Raw genomic sequence first — 13,884 nt, 5'->3', positions numbered from 1 at the left:
TTTTTAAAACGTAAATTACATTTGGGTTCTCATGGGAAAAATAGTGATTAATGCTTATTAAATGTTTATATCGTGCCCTACAAATAACTTGCAACATGTCCAGTCTGTTTTGTCTGCCTTTGGATTATGGTTGAGCATAATGAATACAGATCATACTAATTTGACATGCGGTCTCGGTGTTCCTACTAGAGTGGCCTGTGGAATGGTTTTTACTGTTTGCCATTAGATGGAGCCAGAGCACTTGTGCCATCAAGTTGCTGATTCCTTTTAACACTGCCTTTGACAAGTATACTTGTCAATTGTATTTTTTAGAGCGGTGCTAAATGGGGGCGAATCTGAGCATGCTCCACTGTAAATATCAAACTTGGAAACAACTTTACTGATGCCCAACCACCGGTAGATGACATCATTGCCCCATTTTATACGAAATAAACAGTTTCAGAGTCCATAGAAGAAATGGCTGTATTTTGGCAAACCTACATTTTTCTACTGTCAATTATAAAAGAACGGGACGGGACAAAAAGTAGGGAGTCTATTCTGTCATTTGGTAGATTCGGTTCATATATAATTATTGAATGTAATATCACAATTAGTTAAACAAAATTCCTGTACATAAATCAGGAGCATATCATCATGTAAAAGGCAATTTATTGCAACACAAAACAATCGTAATAGTATTAATTATCTCAGGTGTGAAGCGTACAAAGAAGGAAACAGGCTGAAATAGGAAGCGACACGTCACATCCAATGCTGCTGTGTTTTGGTTTTCCAGTATTGACGTGTGAATTGTGGTGTTGTGATGTCCGAAAGACAAATAAATATAGGAGAGAAAACAGAGAGCGAGTCGAGGATAATAATGACCACAATTCCTGCTGTACATTCACGGAGACATTGGCGGTTGGTCCGGGTGGGAGGGATGAAGTTGGAAGGCAAGGAGGGGCGGGCGGGCAGGGAGGGGGGGGGTTCTCCTAGCTGGGGGAGAGTGCAGGGCTGGGCTCGGCGCTGATGTTGACCAGACACTCGCTGGACTTGAGGCTGGTCAGCGACTTGGAGCTCGGCAGCGAGGCCAGAGAGCCGCAAAGGCCCAACATGGACGGCGTATTGTCCTTTCCTGAAAGGACACAGTAAGCATGCAGTTGTACAAGGTTGCGGTTCCACATCAGGTTCTCGGAATTTTTAGCTCTTTTTTTTTTTTTACAGTCAGAACCCCGTTTTGTTGCCGTTTGAGGAATTTTTATTTTCACATTTTTTTTCATGACCAATGGTTCTTGGCCTGGGGCCAAGTGGGGCAGTGACCCACCAGATTCACCAGATGGCACTAAAAAAAACGTGGTAATTGGCAATCCACCTCCTAATGTGCCTAACTACAACCTAGTTGCATGGATTTAACTGCATATACTGTAATTTACCAGTTATGTGAACATGTGTTGGCATTGTTAACTCTAAAGCCTGAATATATGAGATTCTTTGTAAATAGATTTATTGGTCTTTTTGAGAAAAAAAATAAACATTTATTTTTATTTTTTTTTTTTAAATCAACCCACATATGACTTGATTTTTTGATATTTGATTCATTTGGTCACAGTGCTTTAAATTCATACATTTATAACTGTCAAAAATATAATACACAGACCTATCAAACATATTAGTATTTCCAAAAAATTAGAAAGAACATTTCCCACTATTAAGTATAGGCATCTCTCCTTTCTTAATTGGGGCAATTTTGCAAGGTTGCTGAAAAGCCATCAGCTGGGTGATACTGCCCTCTAATGGATTATCCATGCAATGCATGTGTCAGATCATATACATCAGGGTTTAAATTCGGAGAAGTATATTATACTCATGAAATAGAGGGCTCAAAATGTTTTGTATTTAATATGATACGTTTAGCTTTATAGGGTTAATATGAATGAAGCTAAACATAATTGTGATAAGCAGCATGTCATACTCATACGCTACCTCCCGAAGTCCAGGCAGCGTCTCCATTCTGCCTCTCATCTGTCCTCTGAGAGTCCGAGTTGAGGCTGATCTCGGTGGAAAGTTGCTCAAAACTGTGGAAACTCCTCCTGTCGGAACCACAAATTTACTTGCGGGTTCGCTATTCGCAGTAGGGCTTAGTCACTATGCTAGCATGAATTCACTGTATTCCGTTATATGCTACCATTGTGATTACCTGCGGAAAAGTTTGACTTCGCCCAGGTGGTCGGTGATGGTGGCCCACTGGTTGATGACAGGGATGGAAACGTTTTTTCCAAGGTGGGAAGAGTCACAGGGCATGAGGGACGAGCTTAAGGAAAGATAGAAAATAGTCATTCAATAGTGATCTTCTAATCTAAACCCTTCTCCATCATATCAGTACCGTGTGTTCCTCAAAGCTGAGGTACTTGACTATATACAAAGGTTATATGGATGCTGGAGTACCCACTGTGGACAGCTAAGGTGTTAAAATCCTCATTTGAAAATGTTTCTGTCATAAATGGTCAGATAAAAAAAGGCTCATTTTAGGCTACATTTAGGCAATTCCTACAGAGAGCAGCTTTAAAACTGGTATTTTCTGTTGCTGCTGCAAGGCCCTCTTCCTCTTCTCACATTTCGGTTGTGGTGATCACCCTATTGACTGGGGCTCAGACTTGAAAACTGCATGGACCCCAGCCCACACCCTCCGAGTCAATTCTCAAAATCTGCTGATCCAATGGCGTGATTAGAACATACTCGAAACCAAGGGCAAGTATGATTTACACATTCATATGTCAATGCATCTTGTGTCAAAATGATGTTTCTGGAGGCATCTCAATGACAAATGAAAGGATAGCTTATATGAGGGCTGCCTAACTATGATCCACACAATCTATTTAGTATTTTCCTGCATGTTTTGGATCAGTTCAGGTGTGATGGAAGAGGGAAACATCTGAAACATGCATGATAATAGATCTTGAGGACCAGTGTCGGGCAACCCTGGACTAAATTGAATGGTAATGATTCATAACTAACACGAAAACAAATAACTTCAGTCAAAAATAAATAAATAAATCAGAAAAATATACATGATAAATTCCAATAATAAACAACTTGTGAGTTCCTTATGTGTAGTGTTTTGTTCTTTTATTATACATGAACGGAAATCCTTTCCTAAATTTCCCAAAAAGTGGCAATGGCACATTTCTCAGTACTGCAATTTCTGTTGCAACTCTAACAGACAGGCATGTTGTTTTCCCTTCAGAAAGCCTTCTTGTTTCACGTCGGGTCTCCTTCCTCTTTCTGTCCTGTGCGAGTTCCTGCATGTGGGCAATTTCCCGTTCAATCACAAGCTTATGCTGGAACTTTCATCTTGAACCTGTACATGTCTTGTACCGAACGCGGGCATTTGCAGCGAGAATGACCAGGATGTCGTAGAAGACTGCTACAGGCCACCTCCGTGTTCCTGCACACAGTTTTTGATCAAGCACATCAACACCACATTTCAAATTCGTGTAGTTTGTGATGACAGTAAAAACACGTTTTTCTTCTCTTTACCTGCATAAACTGTCAGCAGGGCACTGCCAGAAGTAAACAGTGTTGAAAACTGATCGTGTTCTGTGGTGTTTCTCACCTGCACTGGAACTTCCTGATGAATCGTATTCATTGTGCCAAGCAGAGTTGTGCTGAGTTTTAGAAGCCTGTTTTCCAGAGATAATGTGGGGAAAAAACTTTCCATAGTGACATTTCCAACTCTGTCAAAAAAAAAAAAAAAAAAAAAAAAAAAAAAAAGTACTAGTGCCCAAGCCTGCTACAATCCAAAATTTCTTTGCAAGGGACGAGTCACTTTGTGTCTTGCCAACTCTGTTGGCCCTGCGTTGGCTGAATGATAGTGAAGTCACTGGACCTAAAGGAGTGCCAGCTTTTGCTGCCTCACACGGTCTTGCCTAAAGATAACATAAAATGAAACCTCAATTTACCCAAAAGGGGGGTATTTGTTTTGCATTTGACAGTATACAGTATATAAATAAAACAAACAGACAGACACAAACACCGCTAAAATATAACATACTATAAAAAAGGACGATGACAATAAATACCTTATGAGTTTTCGCCAGTGGCTTTTCTGGGCCTAGAAAGACTTTTGCTCAGTGAGCTTGCGCTTCTATGATGAGGAAGACTTTTCTCCACCGCAGTTCATCTTTAGAAAGCTGCTTGCCTTTCTTGAATTGGGAGAACTTCCCTTTCACCCATGAAACATGCTGCTACAATACTGATCAGTGATCACCCTATTGACTAGACCATTTGCGCAAATGTGTTGAGTAAAAAAAGGTTAACAAAACTTAAGAAGTTTTACTTCTCATTGATTCTTGCAGTGCCGTGTGGACAAAAGCAGTAGTGTTTTGCCTGAAGTAAGACCACATTTCCCATGCGGACCAGTGCATAGTCATGAGTGGCATCCTGATCTCCTGGTTGCCCTCAGTTGGACTGAATTACATTTCTGTTTCCAGTGGCTATGTGAAGGATGAATAGCGATAAGGAAATGAATCTAATTGTGTCTAAACAATATCAGAACGTTTACCTCTGGTCATCTGACTTGTCAGCATTTAGAGCCTTGAAACCGATCAATAAAACATTATGTTGGATAATTTCACAGGAGAGAGATAGACGCCCAGATACAGCAGGAACATGCCGCAGCATTGCTTGAATGCTACACAATTTTCACAAATATACAGTTAAGTCTGTCAGGGAAATTACTACTACAAGTATTTATTTGTTTCTTCACATTGTATTGTTTCCTCTACAGATTCTATGGAGAACTTTACATACAGGAAGCTTACATTTATTACTAAAATTCCTCTATGCGAATGTTTATTGTCACTGCCATTTTTTAATTACTAAATAGGCTTTTAGCAATTAAAAAATGACAGTGACAAATTTGTCTCGGCTTTTACGATGAGAATGCATGCTGCAGTATATTGTAAATGTAAGTAGACTAATCGAAAGAAAAAATAAATATTTACATTCATTCGGTCAACATTTATTCAAGCAATCAACATTTAGTCTCAGGGAGAGCAAAAACTGTGATGCACTGTTTGTGGCAGGAGTCATTCCCCTACTGTCCTGCACCACTCAACATAGTGTTCCATGTGAGTCCTGTGCAATGTGCCGAAATCCATGAGCAAACAGCATGGGAGCGTTGGTGAATGGCGGAACACAGTATGTCAGTGTTGTGAAAAACTCAGCAAGTGTTGCCATTGAGATGACCAGGAGCTCACACCATCTACCAAAACTTCATTTACAGAAACTCACCTGGCCTCTAACACGCCAACTTCTTCTGTCTTAATGGCTTTTTCTGGGATTTGGACATCGACTTTCAGATCTTCACTGAGTCAAAATAGAAAACAGGACATATTGGAAAATATTCAACATAGTCTAAAACAAACAAAAACCAGGTCCTGGAAACCAGGAAAAAACATAAGTACCTAACAAGGTCCGACTCTTTTTTTATGCTGGAAACTATAGGCTGTGGTGGTTGGAGGTGTTGCTTGTTTGCTTTGCTGTTGCTTTGTTGATAGCTGTAGAGAAATAAGTAAGAAGAGAAACACAAAATTACACACACTGGAAATAAATGGTACTACATCACACAATGTAATAAAATGCCTCTTATATTTTTCTAAAGAATTATAAGATAAGAAGTTAATAATAATCAGCGATACAACATCAGGTGTAAATAGACAACATGGGAAAGAAATTGGAACAACACGAAGTCAAATAGTCAGACAACAAGAAAAATAGCTTGCTATCATCAGACTGACTTTAAAATGCAAGTGTACTTTCTACCCGAGTTTGTAACCTTCAAAGTTAAGTGCTTGGTGCTACTGAAGTGATCTATTAAGGACATTCACGGCACACAAATAAACTTTACATGTAGAATTTTAATCATGGAACATTCTCTGTAATATTAGCTGCACTCGATGCAAAGTATATTGATAAGCAGGGCTATGAAAAGTCATAACTCGATGCACATTGCACAGGGTTTTTGTTTTACTGATTATTTTGAGCAAGCAACACAGTTTGATTTCTTTTGCAATCACTGTAGTCAACAAAAACACAAGCATCCCATTTTTCTCTGTAACTATTACTTCAAGTCACAACAGAGAGGTCTGTTGCATTTTCAAAAAAAATGCTCATGCGCAAGACTGTCCTACCTGTTCATTAATCTGTATATACTACTGGATAGCTGACAAGTTAAGACTTTTGAAGCCGCAAGGCCGCCATATTACTACTCCCATGAAACGTTTCTTGGCATGCAGTGGTGTCAAAGTCCGGTCCTCAAGGGTCTGAGTCCTGCATGTTTTAGAGCACTAGTGGCCAAATTATTTTTTTCTCGAGAGCCCCTATCCAGCCTGTTTTCCACGTCTCCCTCCTTCAGCGCAGCAGAATCTAATGATCAGCTAATTAGCAAGCTTTGCAGAAGCCTGATAAAGATCCTGATCATGAATCAGGTGTGTTACTGGAGAGAAACATGGAAAACAGGCTGGATAGGAGCTCTCGAGGAGCGAACTTGGCCACCCATTTTGGAGGTTTTCCACGTTCAACACTGCTGATTCATATTTAAGCTCATCAGCCAGCTCTGCAGTCGTCTTATAATGATCCTGATCATTGAATGAGGTGTGTTGGAGTAGAAAAAGCGGTAAAACATGCAGGGCTCTGGCCCTGGAGGACCGGATTTTGAGAAATGTGATTTACAGTATCAAAAATGGAGAACATTTGTGACATAACTTAGTAGAAACAGTATGATTTATGATGTTTCGAATTTGTTAAACGTACATAAAAGGACTTCAGACATTTTACAACTTGCCTTAAATACATGTATAAATTAGTGTTGTTCCGATACCGATACTGGTATCGGCAGAGGTGCCGATACTGCATTAAAACAGTGGTATCGGTATCGGTGACTACTCACAAGTAACATGCCGATAACATTAATTCCAACGCTAATATAGGATTTTGGATGAAGCATCTTGTGTCTTGCTCGTGCACGACATTCACTGATATGTGACATGTTCACTGCATGCCGATCTAATATATCCTATTGGCCCTTAAATGCTCTGAACCAATGGCCAATGGCAGGACACCTTTTTCATGTTGAGGGGGAAAAAAAAAACAAAAAACGTAAGTATCGGTATAGTATCAGTATCGGCCGAAACCGCAAAGCTGGGTATCGGTGGCCAAAAAACGGTATCGGAACAACACTAGTATAAATTACATGCTTAGTGATGTTTACAGGAGGAAACTTGTACATTTTTTTTTAATTAAAGAATTATACCTGTAATTCAACAACAGATGCCTCTGCCAAATCTAATATTGGGGTCTAAGGAACTGAGCGATAATAGAAAAAGTGGGTATTATAGGTGTCAAACTCCAGTCCTCGAGGGCCGCAATCCTGTTGGTTTTGGAGGTTTCCCTTTTCCAAGTCCAACACAACCTATCAAATGTCGGGAGCGTGCGCGAGTTCAACGGAGGTGACATGATAGGGAGGGAACGCAATGTTTTTTGTTTCTTTCTATCATGTCACCTAGGGCTCCGTACTTCCCCGAACTAATTACTCAAATTATTAAAAATTCAAAGTTACCTGTCGAGGAGAAACTTTGCAACTGAGGCATCAGTGGGAAGTCCAATTTGTGCTTTCAACGCACGCCATCGCTCGAAAGAATCTCCCAAAAACACTCTGGTCTTATTTCTCTCTTCCGAGGCCTTTCTCTTCTTCTCATAAACTTCATAGACAGGTTTCCTCTTGCGACTCTCAGCCATTTCCAAAGTACGCTGTGAGATCGGTGGAACCTACAATGAATGGATGAAATCGAAGCTCACCGGCTAAACAGTACACTCGAAGTGCGCATGCGCAGCTATTGAGCACGCGCACACACGACCGCGTTACGTAAATATGTCTCCAGATTGACAGGATGGTGGACGAATAATTAAGATTATCCACGGAAGCAGCCAAAATATCATCAGAAACTATGGTCACGTACACAAACTCACTACTGACACAATTATTTTGAGTTTGTTGCATGGTTGGCCGTGACAATATATGGAACTGCTAACTACTAAGCTGATGGCTATGTATTGCTAACACGCAGATTTCCGATAGCTAACTTTAGCGTTGTCGTTTTTTGATTTGAGCATCGAAAGCTACTTACTAGTCCAGCAGGAACAGAGCCAAGGCAGCGTCGGTCGGAAATCCCTCGTCGTCTTTGAGATCACGCCACCGAGAGAAAGCCGGGCCGATGTTTATTCTTGACTGTCCTTTTATCCGGCCAGATTCCCTTTTTCTTCTTTTTGTGTCCTCTGACAAAACCCTTCGTTTCTTTGGTTGCTTTGCAGCTTCTGCCATAACAGAAGGAACCGCGCGTAGAGTCGGAGACGTTCGATTTACGCCTTTGTAACGAATGGGTGAACGAGGGAAGTGATATGCCGTCAAGCAGTCAGCACATCTGTAGGTTTTTTTGTTTTTTTTTTGTGTGGCAGGCTTCCTGCGAGTGCGACCCTCACAAAGTTGCTTCGTGCACGGTACGTGCTTAGTGACACAATAAAGGTACCAATATTCAACTAGTTCTAAGTCGATGTTTCATCATAAGACTAGTGCATTATAAGTGCAGTTCACTGTAATATTAATGCAGTATACCTTGTTATTTTATACATGGACCATGTAGGGAAAAAGAATGCATCCTCCAGTATATTACTGCGGTCAGGCCAGCCGCCACTCGAAAAGACGAAGTCAAGCCAGCCGCCTCAACGATTGTTAATACTGTGTATTACGGTAACGTGCCGACGTGCCCCTGCGCTGGCCACCTTCAAAATAAAAGCTGCGCAACACCTGGTTTATGGTTTAAAATAAAGAATCATAAAAAAATAACGGGTTGTTATTCCAGAACCAGACCAGTTCTGAGGGACACTACACCATCCCAGGTATCCAACCAAACTACTTTCAACAAACCTGATGTTGCATTTCAAAATAAAACTCATTTGAAAATTTAAATCTCGACTATTATTGCTGATTTAAAAAAATCATTAAAAATTCATGGTTTGTTATCCCAGGACCAGACCAGTTCTAAGGGACACTACAGCACCCCAGGTATCCAGCCAAACTACTTTGAACAAAATCTGATGTTGCATTTCAAAATAAAACTCATTTGAAAAATTAAATCTCGACTATTATTGCTAATTTTAAAAAATCATTAAAAATTCATGGTTTGTTATCCCAGGACCAGACCAGTTCTAAGGGACACTACACCATCCCAGGTATCCAGCCAAAGTACTTTGAACAAAATCTGATGTTGCATTTCAAAATAAAACTCATCTGAAAATTTGATTTTCAGACATTAATCCCTGATTTCAAATAATCATTAAAAATTCATGGTTTGTTATCCCAGGACCAGACCAGTTCTAAGGGACACTACACCACCCCAGGCATCCAACCAAAGGACTTTAAACAAAATCTGATGTTGCATTTCAAAATAAAACTCATTTGAAAAATGACATCTCGACATTAATCCCTGATTTAAAAAAATCATTAAAAATTAATGGTTTGTTATCCCAGGACCAGACCAGTTCTAAGGGACACTACACAATCCCAGGTATCCAGCCAAACTACTTTGAACAAAATCTGATGTTGCATTTCAAAATAAAACTCATTTGAAAATTTAAATCTCGACTATAATCCCTGATTTAAAAAAATCATTAAAAATTCATGGTTTGTTATCCCAGGACCAGACCAGTTCTAAGGGACACTACACCACCCCACGTATCCAACCAAAGTACTTTAAACAAAATATGATGTTGCATTTCAAAATAAAACTCATTTGAAAATTTAAATCTCGACTATTATTGCTGATTTCAAAAAATCATTAAAAATTCATGGTTTGTTATCCCAGGACCAGACCAGTTCTAAGGGACACTACACCATCCCAGGTATCCAGCCAAACTACTTTGAACAAAATCTGATGTTGCATTTCAAAATAAAACTCATTTGAAAATTTAAATCTCGACTATTATTGCTGATTTCAAAAAATCATTAAAAATTCATGGTTTGTTATCCCAGGACCAGACCAGTTCTAAGGGACACTACACCACCCCACGTATCCAACCAAAGTACTTTAAACAAAATATGATGTTGCATTTCAAAATAAAACTCATTTGAAAATTTAAATCTCGACTATTATTGCTGATTTCAAAAAATCATTAAAAATTCATGGTTTGTTATCCCAGGACCAGACCAGTTCTAAGGGACACTACACCACCCCAGGTATCCAGCCAAAGTACTTTAAACAAAATCTGATGTTGCATTTCAAAATAAAACTAATTTGAAAAATGAAATCTCGACATTAATCCCTGATTTCAAAAAATCATTAAAAATTCATGGTTTGTTATCCCAGGACCAGACCAGTTCTAAGGGACACTACACAATCCCAGGTATCCAGCCAAACTACTTTGAACAAAATCTGATGTTGCATTTCAAAATAAAACTCATTTGAAAAATGAAATCTCGACTATTATTGCTAATTTTAAAAAATCATTAAAAATTCATGGTTTGTTATCCCAGGACCAGACCAGTTCTAAGGGACACTACACCATCCCAGGTATCCAGCCAAAGTACTTTGAACAAAATCTGATGTTGCATTTCAAAATAAAACTCATCTGAAAATTTGATTTTCAGACATTAATCCCTGATTTCAAATAATCATTAAAAATTCATGGTTTGTTATCCCAGGACCAGACCAGTTCTAAGGGACACTACACCACCCCAGGCATCCAACCAAAGGACTTTAAACAAAATCTGATGTTGCATTTGAAAATAAAACTCATTTGAAAAATGAACAAACCATGAATTTTTAATGATTTTTTGAAATCAGGGATTATAGTCGAGATTTAAATTTTCAAATGAGTTTTATTTTGAAATGCAACATCAGATTTTGTTCAAAGTAGTTTGGCTGGATACCTGGGATTGTGTAGTGTCCCTTAGAACTGGTCTGGTCCTGGGATAACAAACCATGAATTTTTAATGATTTTTTGAAATCAGGGATTAATGTTGAGATTTCATTTTTCAAATTAGTTTTATTTTGAAATGCAACATCAGATTTTGTTTAAAGTACTTTGGCTGGATACCTGGGGTGGTGTAGTGTCCCTTAGAACTGGTCTGGTCCTGGGATAACAAACCATGAATTTTTAATGATTATTTGAAATCAGGGATTAATGTCTGAAAATCAAATTTTCAGATGAGTTTTATTTTGAAATGCAACATCAGATTTTGTTCAAAGTACTTTGGTTGGATACGTGGGGTGGTGTAGTGTCCCTTAGAACTGGTCTGGTCCTGGGATAACAAACCATGAATTTTTAATGATTTTTTGAAATCAGCAATAATAGTCGAGATTTAAATTTTCAAATGAGTTTTATTTTGAAATGCAACATCAGATTTTGTTCAAAGTAGTTTGGCTGGATACCTGGGATGGTGTAGTGTCCCTTAGAACTGGTCTGGTCCTGGGATAACAAACCATGAATTTTTAATGATTTTTTGAAATCAGGGATTATAGTCGAGATTTAAATTTTCAAATGAGTTTTATTTTGAAATGCAACATCAGATTTTGTTCAAAGTAGTTTGGCTGGATACCTGGGGTGGTGTAGTGTCCCTCAGAAGATCAGGTCCTGGGATAACAAACCATGGATTTTTAATGATTTTTTTAAATCAGCAATAATAGTCGAGATTAAAATTTTCAAATGAGTTTTATTTTGAAATGCAACATCAGATTTTGTTCAAAGTCCTTTGGTTGGATACCTGGGGTGGTGTAGTGTCCCTTAAACTGGTCTGGTCCTGGGATAACAAACCATGAATTTTTAATGATTTTTTGAAATCAGGGATTATAGTCGAGATGTAACTTTTTAAACGAGTTTTATTTTGAAATGCAACATCAGATTTTGTTTAAAGTCCTTTGGTTGGATACCTGGGGTGGTGTAATGTCCCTTAAAACTGGTCTGATCCTGGGATAACAAACCATGAATTTTTAATGATTTTTTGAAATCAGCAATAATAGTCGAGATTTAAATTTTCAAATGAGTTTTATTTTGAAATGCAACATCAGATTTTGTTTAAAGTCCTTTGGTTGGATACCTGGGGTGGTGTAGTGTCCCTTAGAACTGGTCTGGTCCTGGGATAACAAACCATGAATTTTTAATGATTTTTTTAAATCAGGGATTAATGTCGAGATGTAACTTTTTAAACGAGTTTTATTTTGAAATGCAACATCAGATTTTGTTTAAAGTCCTTTGGTTGGATACCTGGGGTGGTGTAGTGTCCCTTAAAACTGGTCTGGTCCTGGGATAACAAACCATGAATTTTTAATGATTTTTTGAAATCAGGGATTTCTGTCGAGATTTAATTTTTCAAATTAGTTTTATTTTGAAATGCAACATCAGATTTTGTTCAAAGTAGTTTGGCTGGATACCTGGGGTGGTGTAGTGTCCCTCAGAACTGATCAGGTCCTGGGATAACAAACCATGAATCTTTAAGGATTTTTTTAAATCAGCAATAATAGTCGAGATTTACATTTTCAAATGAGTTTTATTTTGAAATGCAACATCAGATTTTGTTTAAAGTACTTTGGTTGGATACCTGGGGTGGTGTAGTGTCCCTTAGAACTGGTCTGGTCCTGGGATAACAAACCATGAATTTTTAATGATTTTTTTAAATCAGCAATAATAGTCGAGATTAAAATTTTCAAATGAGTTTTATTTTGAAATGCAACATCAGATTTTGTTCAAAGTCCTTTGGTTGGATACCTGGGGTGGTGTAGTGTCCCTTAGAACTGGTCTGGTCCTGGGATAACAAACCATGAATTTTTAATGATTTTTTGAAATCAGGGATTATAGTCGAGATGTAACTTTTTAAACGAGTTTTATTTTGAAATGCAACATCAGATTTTGTTTAAAGTCCTTTGGTTGGATACCTGGGGTGGTGTAGTGTCCCTTAAAACTGGTCTGGTCCTGGGATAACAAACCATGAATTTTTAATGATTTTTTTAAATCAGCAATAATAGTCGAGATTTAAATTTTCAAATAAGTTTTATTTTGAAATGCAACATCAGATTTTGTTTAAAGTCCTTTGGTTGGATACCTGGGGTGGTGTAGTGTCCCTTAGAACTGGTCTGGCCCTGGGATAACAAACCATGAATTTTTAATAATTTTTTGAAATCAGGGATTATAGTCGAGATTTAAATTTTCAAATGAGTTTTATTTTGAAATGCAACATCAGATTTTGTTTAAAGTACTTTGGTTGGATACCTGGGGTGGTGTAGTGTCCCTCAGAACTGGTCTGGTCCTGGGATAACAAACCAGGAATTTTTAATGATTTTTTGAAATCAGGGATTATAGTCGAGATTTCAATTTTCAAAACAGTTTTATTTTGAAATGCAACATCAGATTTTGTTCAAAGTAGTTTGGCTGGATACCTGGGGTGCTGTAGTGTCCTTCAGAACTGGTCTGGTTCTGGAATAACAAGCCGTTATTTTTTTATGATTCTTTATTTTAAACCCTAAACCAGGTGTTGAACAGCTTTTATTTTGGCCAACGCAGGGGCACGTCGGCATGTTACCGTAATGCACAGTATTAACAATCGTTGGGGCGGCTGGCTTGACTTCGTCTTTTCGAGTGGCGGCTGGCTTGACCTCAGTGTTATATTGTACTTAAAAGTTATGTACCTAAATCCTAAACAGCCATATTAGACATTTTGATTTTGAAATGTTTTTTTTATGTAATGGGCCAAAGCGTTTTCTAAAATAAAAGAGGACAAAGTTTAATTTATCTTGTTTTTTTTGTTTTTTGTTTTTGATGATCCAAAAAAATAATAATCTCCAATCAGCACCTTTACCT

General features: G+C 38.2%; 2 protein-coding genes across 4 annotated transcripts in view; both read right to left on the bottom strand.

Annotated features, from left to right (window-relative positions):
• Nucleotides 1-631: 631 nt before the first annotated feature.
• The window catches only part of rundc3aa (RUN domain containing 3Aa), a 30,726-nt gene continuing 17,473 nt past the window's right edge, over nt 632-13,884 (bottom strand). For both annotated transcript variants that reach the window (XM_077542205.1, XM_077542195.1), the window contains 3 exons: nt 2,174-2,287; nt 1,960-2,066; nt 632-1,111 (listed from right to left, as the gene is read on the bottom strand). In XM_077542205.1, coding sequence (XP_077398331.1) covers nt 969-1,111; nt 1,960-2,066; nt 2,174-2,287 — 364 coding nt within the window. In that variant the 3' untranslated portion in view covers nt 632-968. The remainder of the gene's footprint in view (nt 1,112-1,959; nt 2,067-2,173; nt 2,288-13,884) is intronic.
• Nucleotides 3,081-8,638, bottom strand: LOC144000424 (uncharacterized). 2 transcript variants are annotated; one of them, XR_013278233.1, is made up of 5 exons: nt 8,163-8,638; nt 5,442-5,534; nt 5,269-5,343; nt 3,590-5,112; nt 3,081-3,421 (listed from the first exon to the last, which is right to left on the bottom strand). XR_013278233.1 is itself a non-coding variant. In XM_077494238.1 (4 exons), exons 1-4 carry the CDS (start codon nt 8,354-8,356, stop codon nt 5,064-5,066), a joined length of 411 nt encoding a protein of 136 aa, XP_077350364.1. In that variant the 5' UTR covers nt 8,357-8,638; the 3' UTR covers nt 3,081-5,063. The 2 variants fall into 2 exon arrangements, 1 of the variants encoding a protein (XP_077350364.1); XM_077494238.1 differs by having other exon boundaries at nt 3,081-5,112.

The sequence above is a fragment of the Festucalex cinctus genome, chromosome 1 (genome assembly GCF_051991245.1).
Source record: "Festucalex cinctus isolate MCC-2025b chromosome 1, RoL_Fcin_1.0, whole genome shotgun sequence".
NCBI lineage: Eukaryota > Metazoa > Chordata > Actinopteri > Syngnathiformes > Syngnathidae > Festucalex > Festucalex cinctus.
This window is presented reverse-complemented; position numbering and strand designations above follow the sequence as displayed.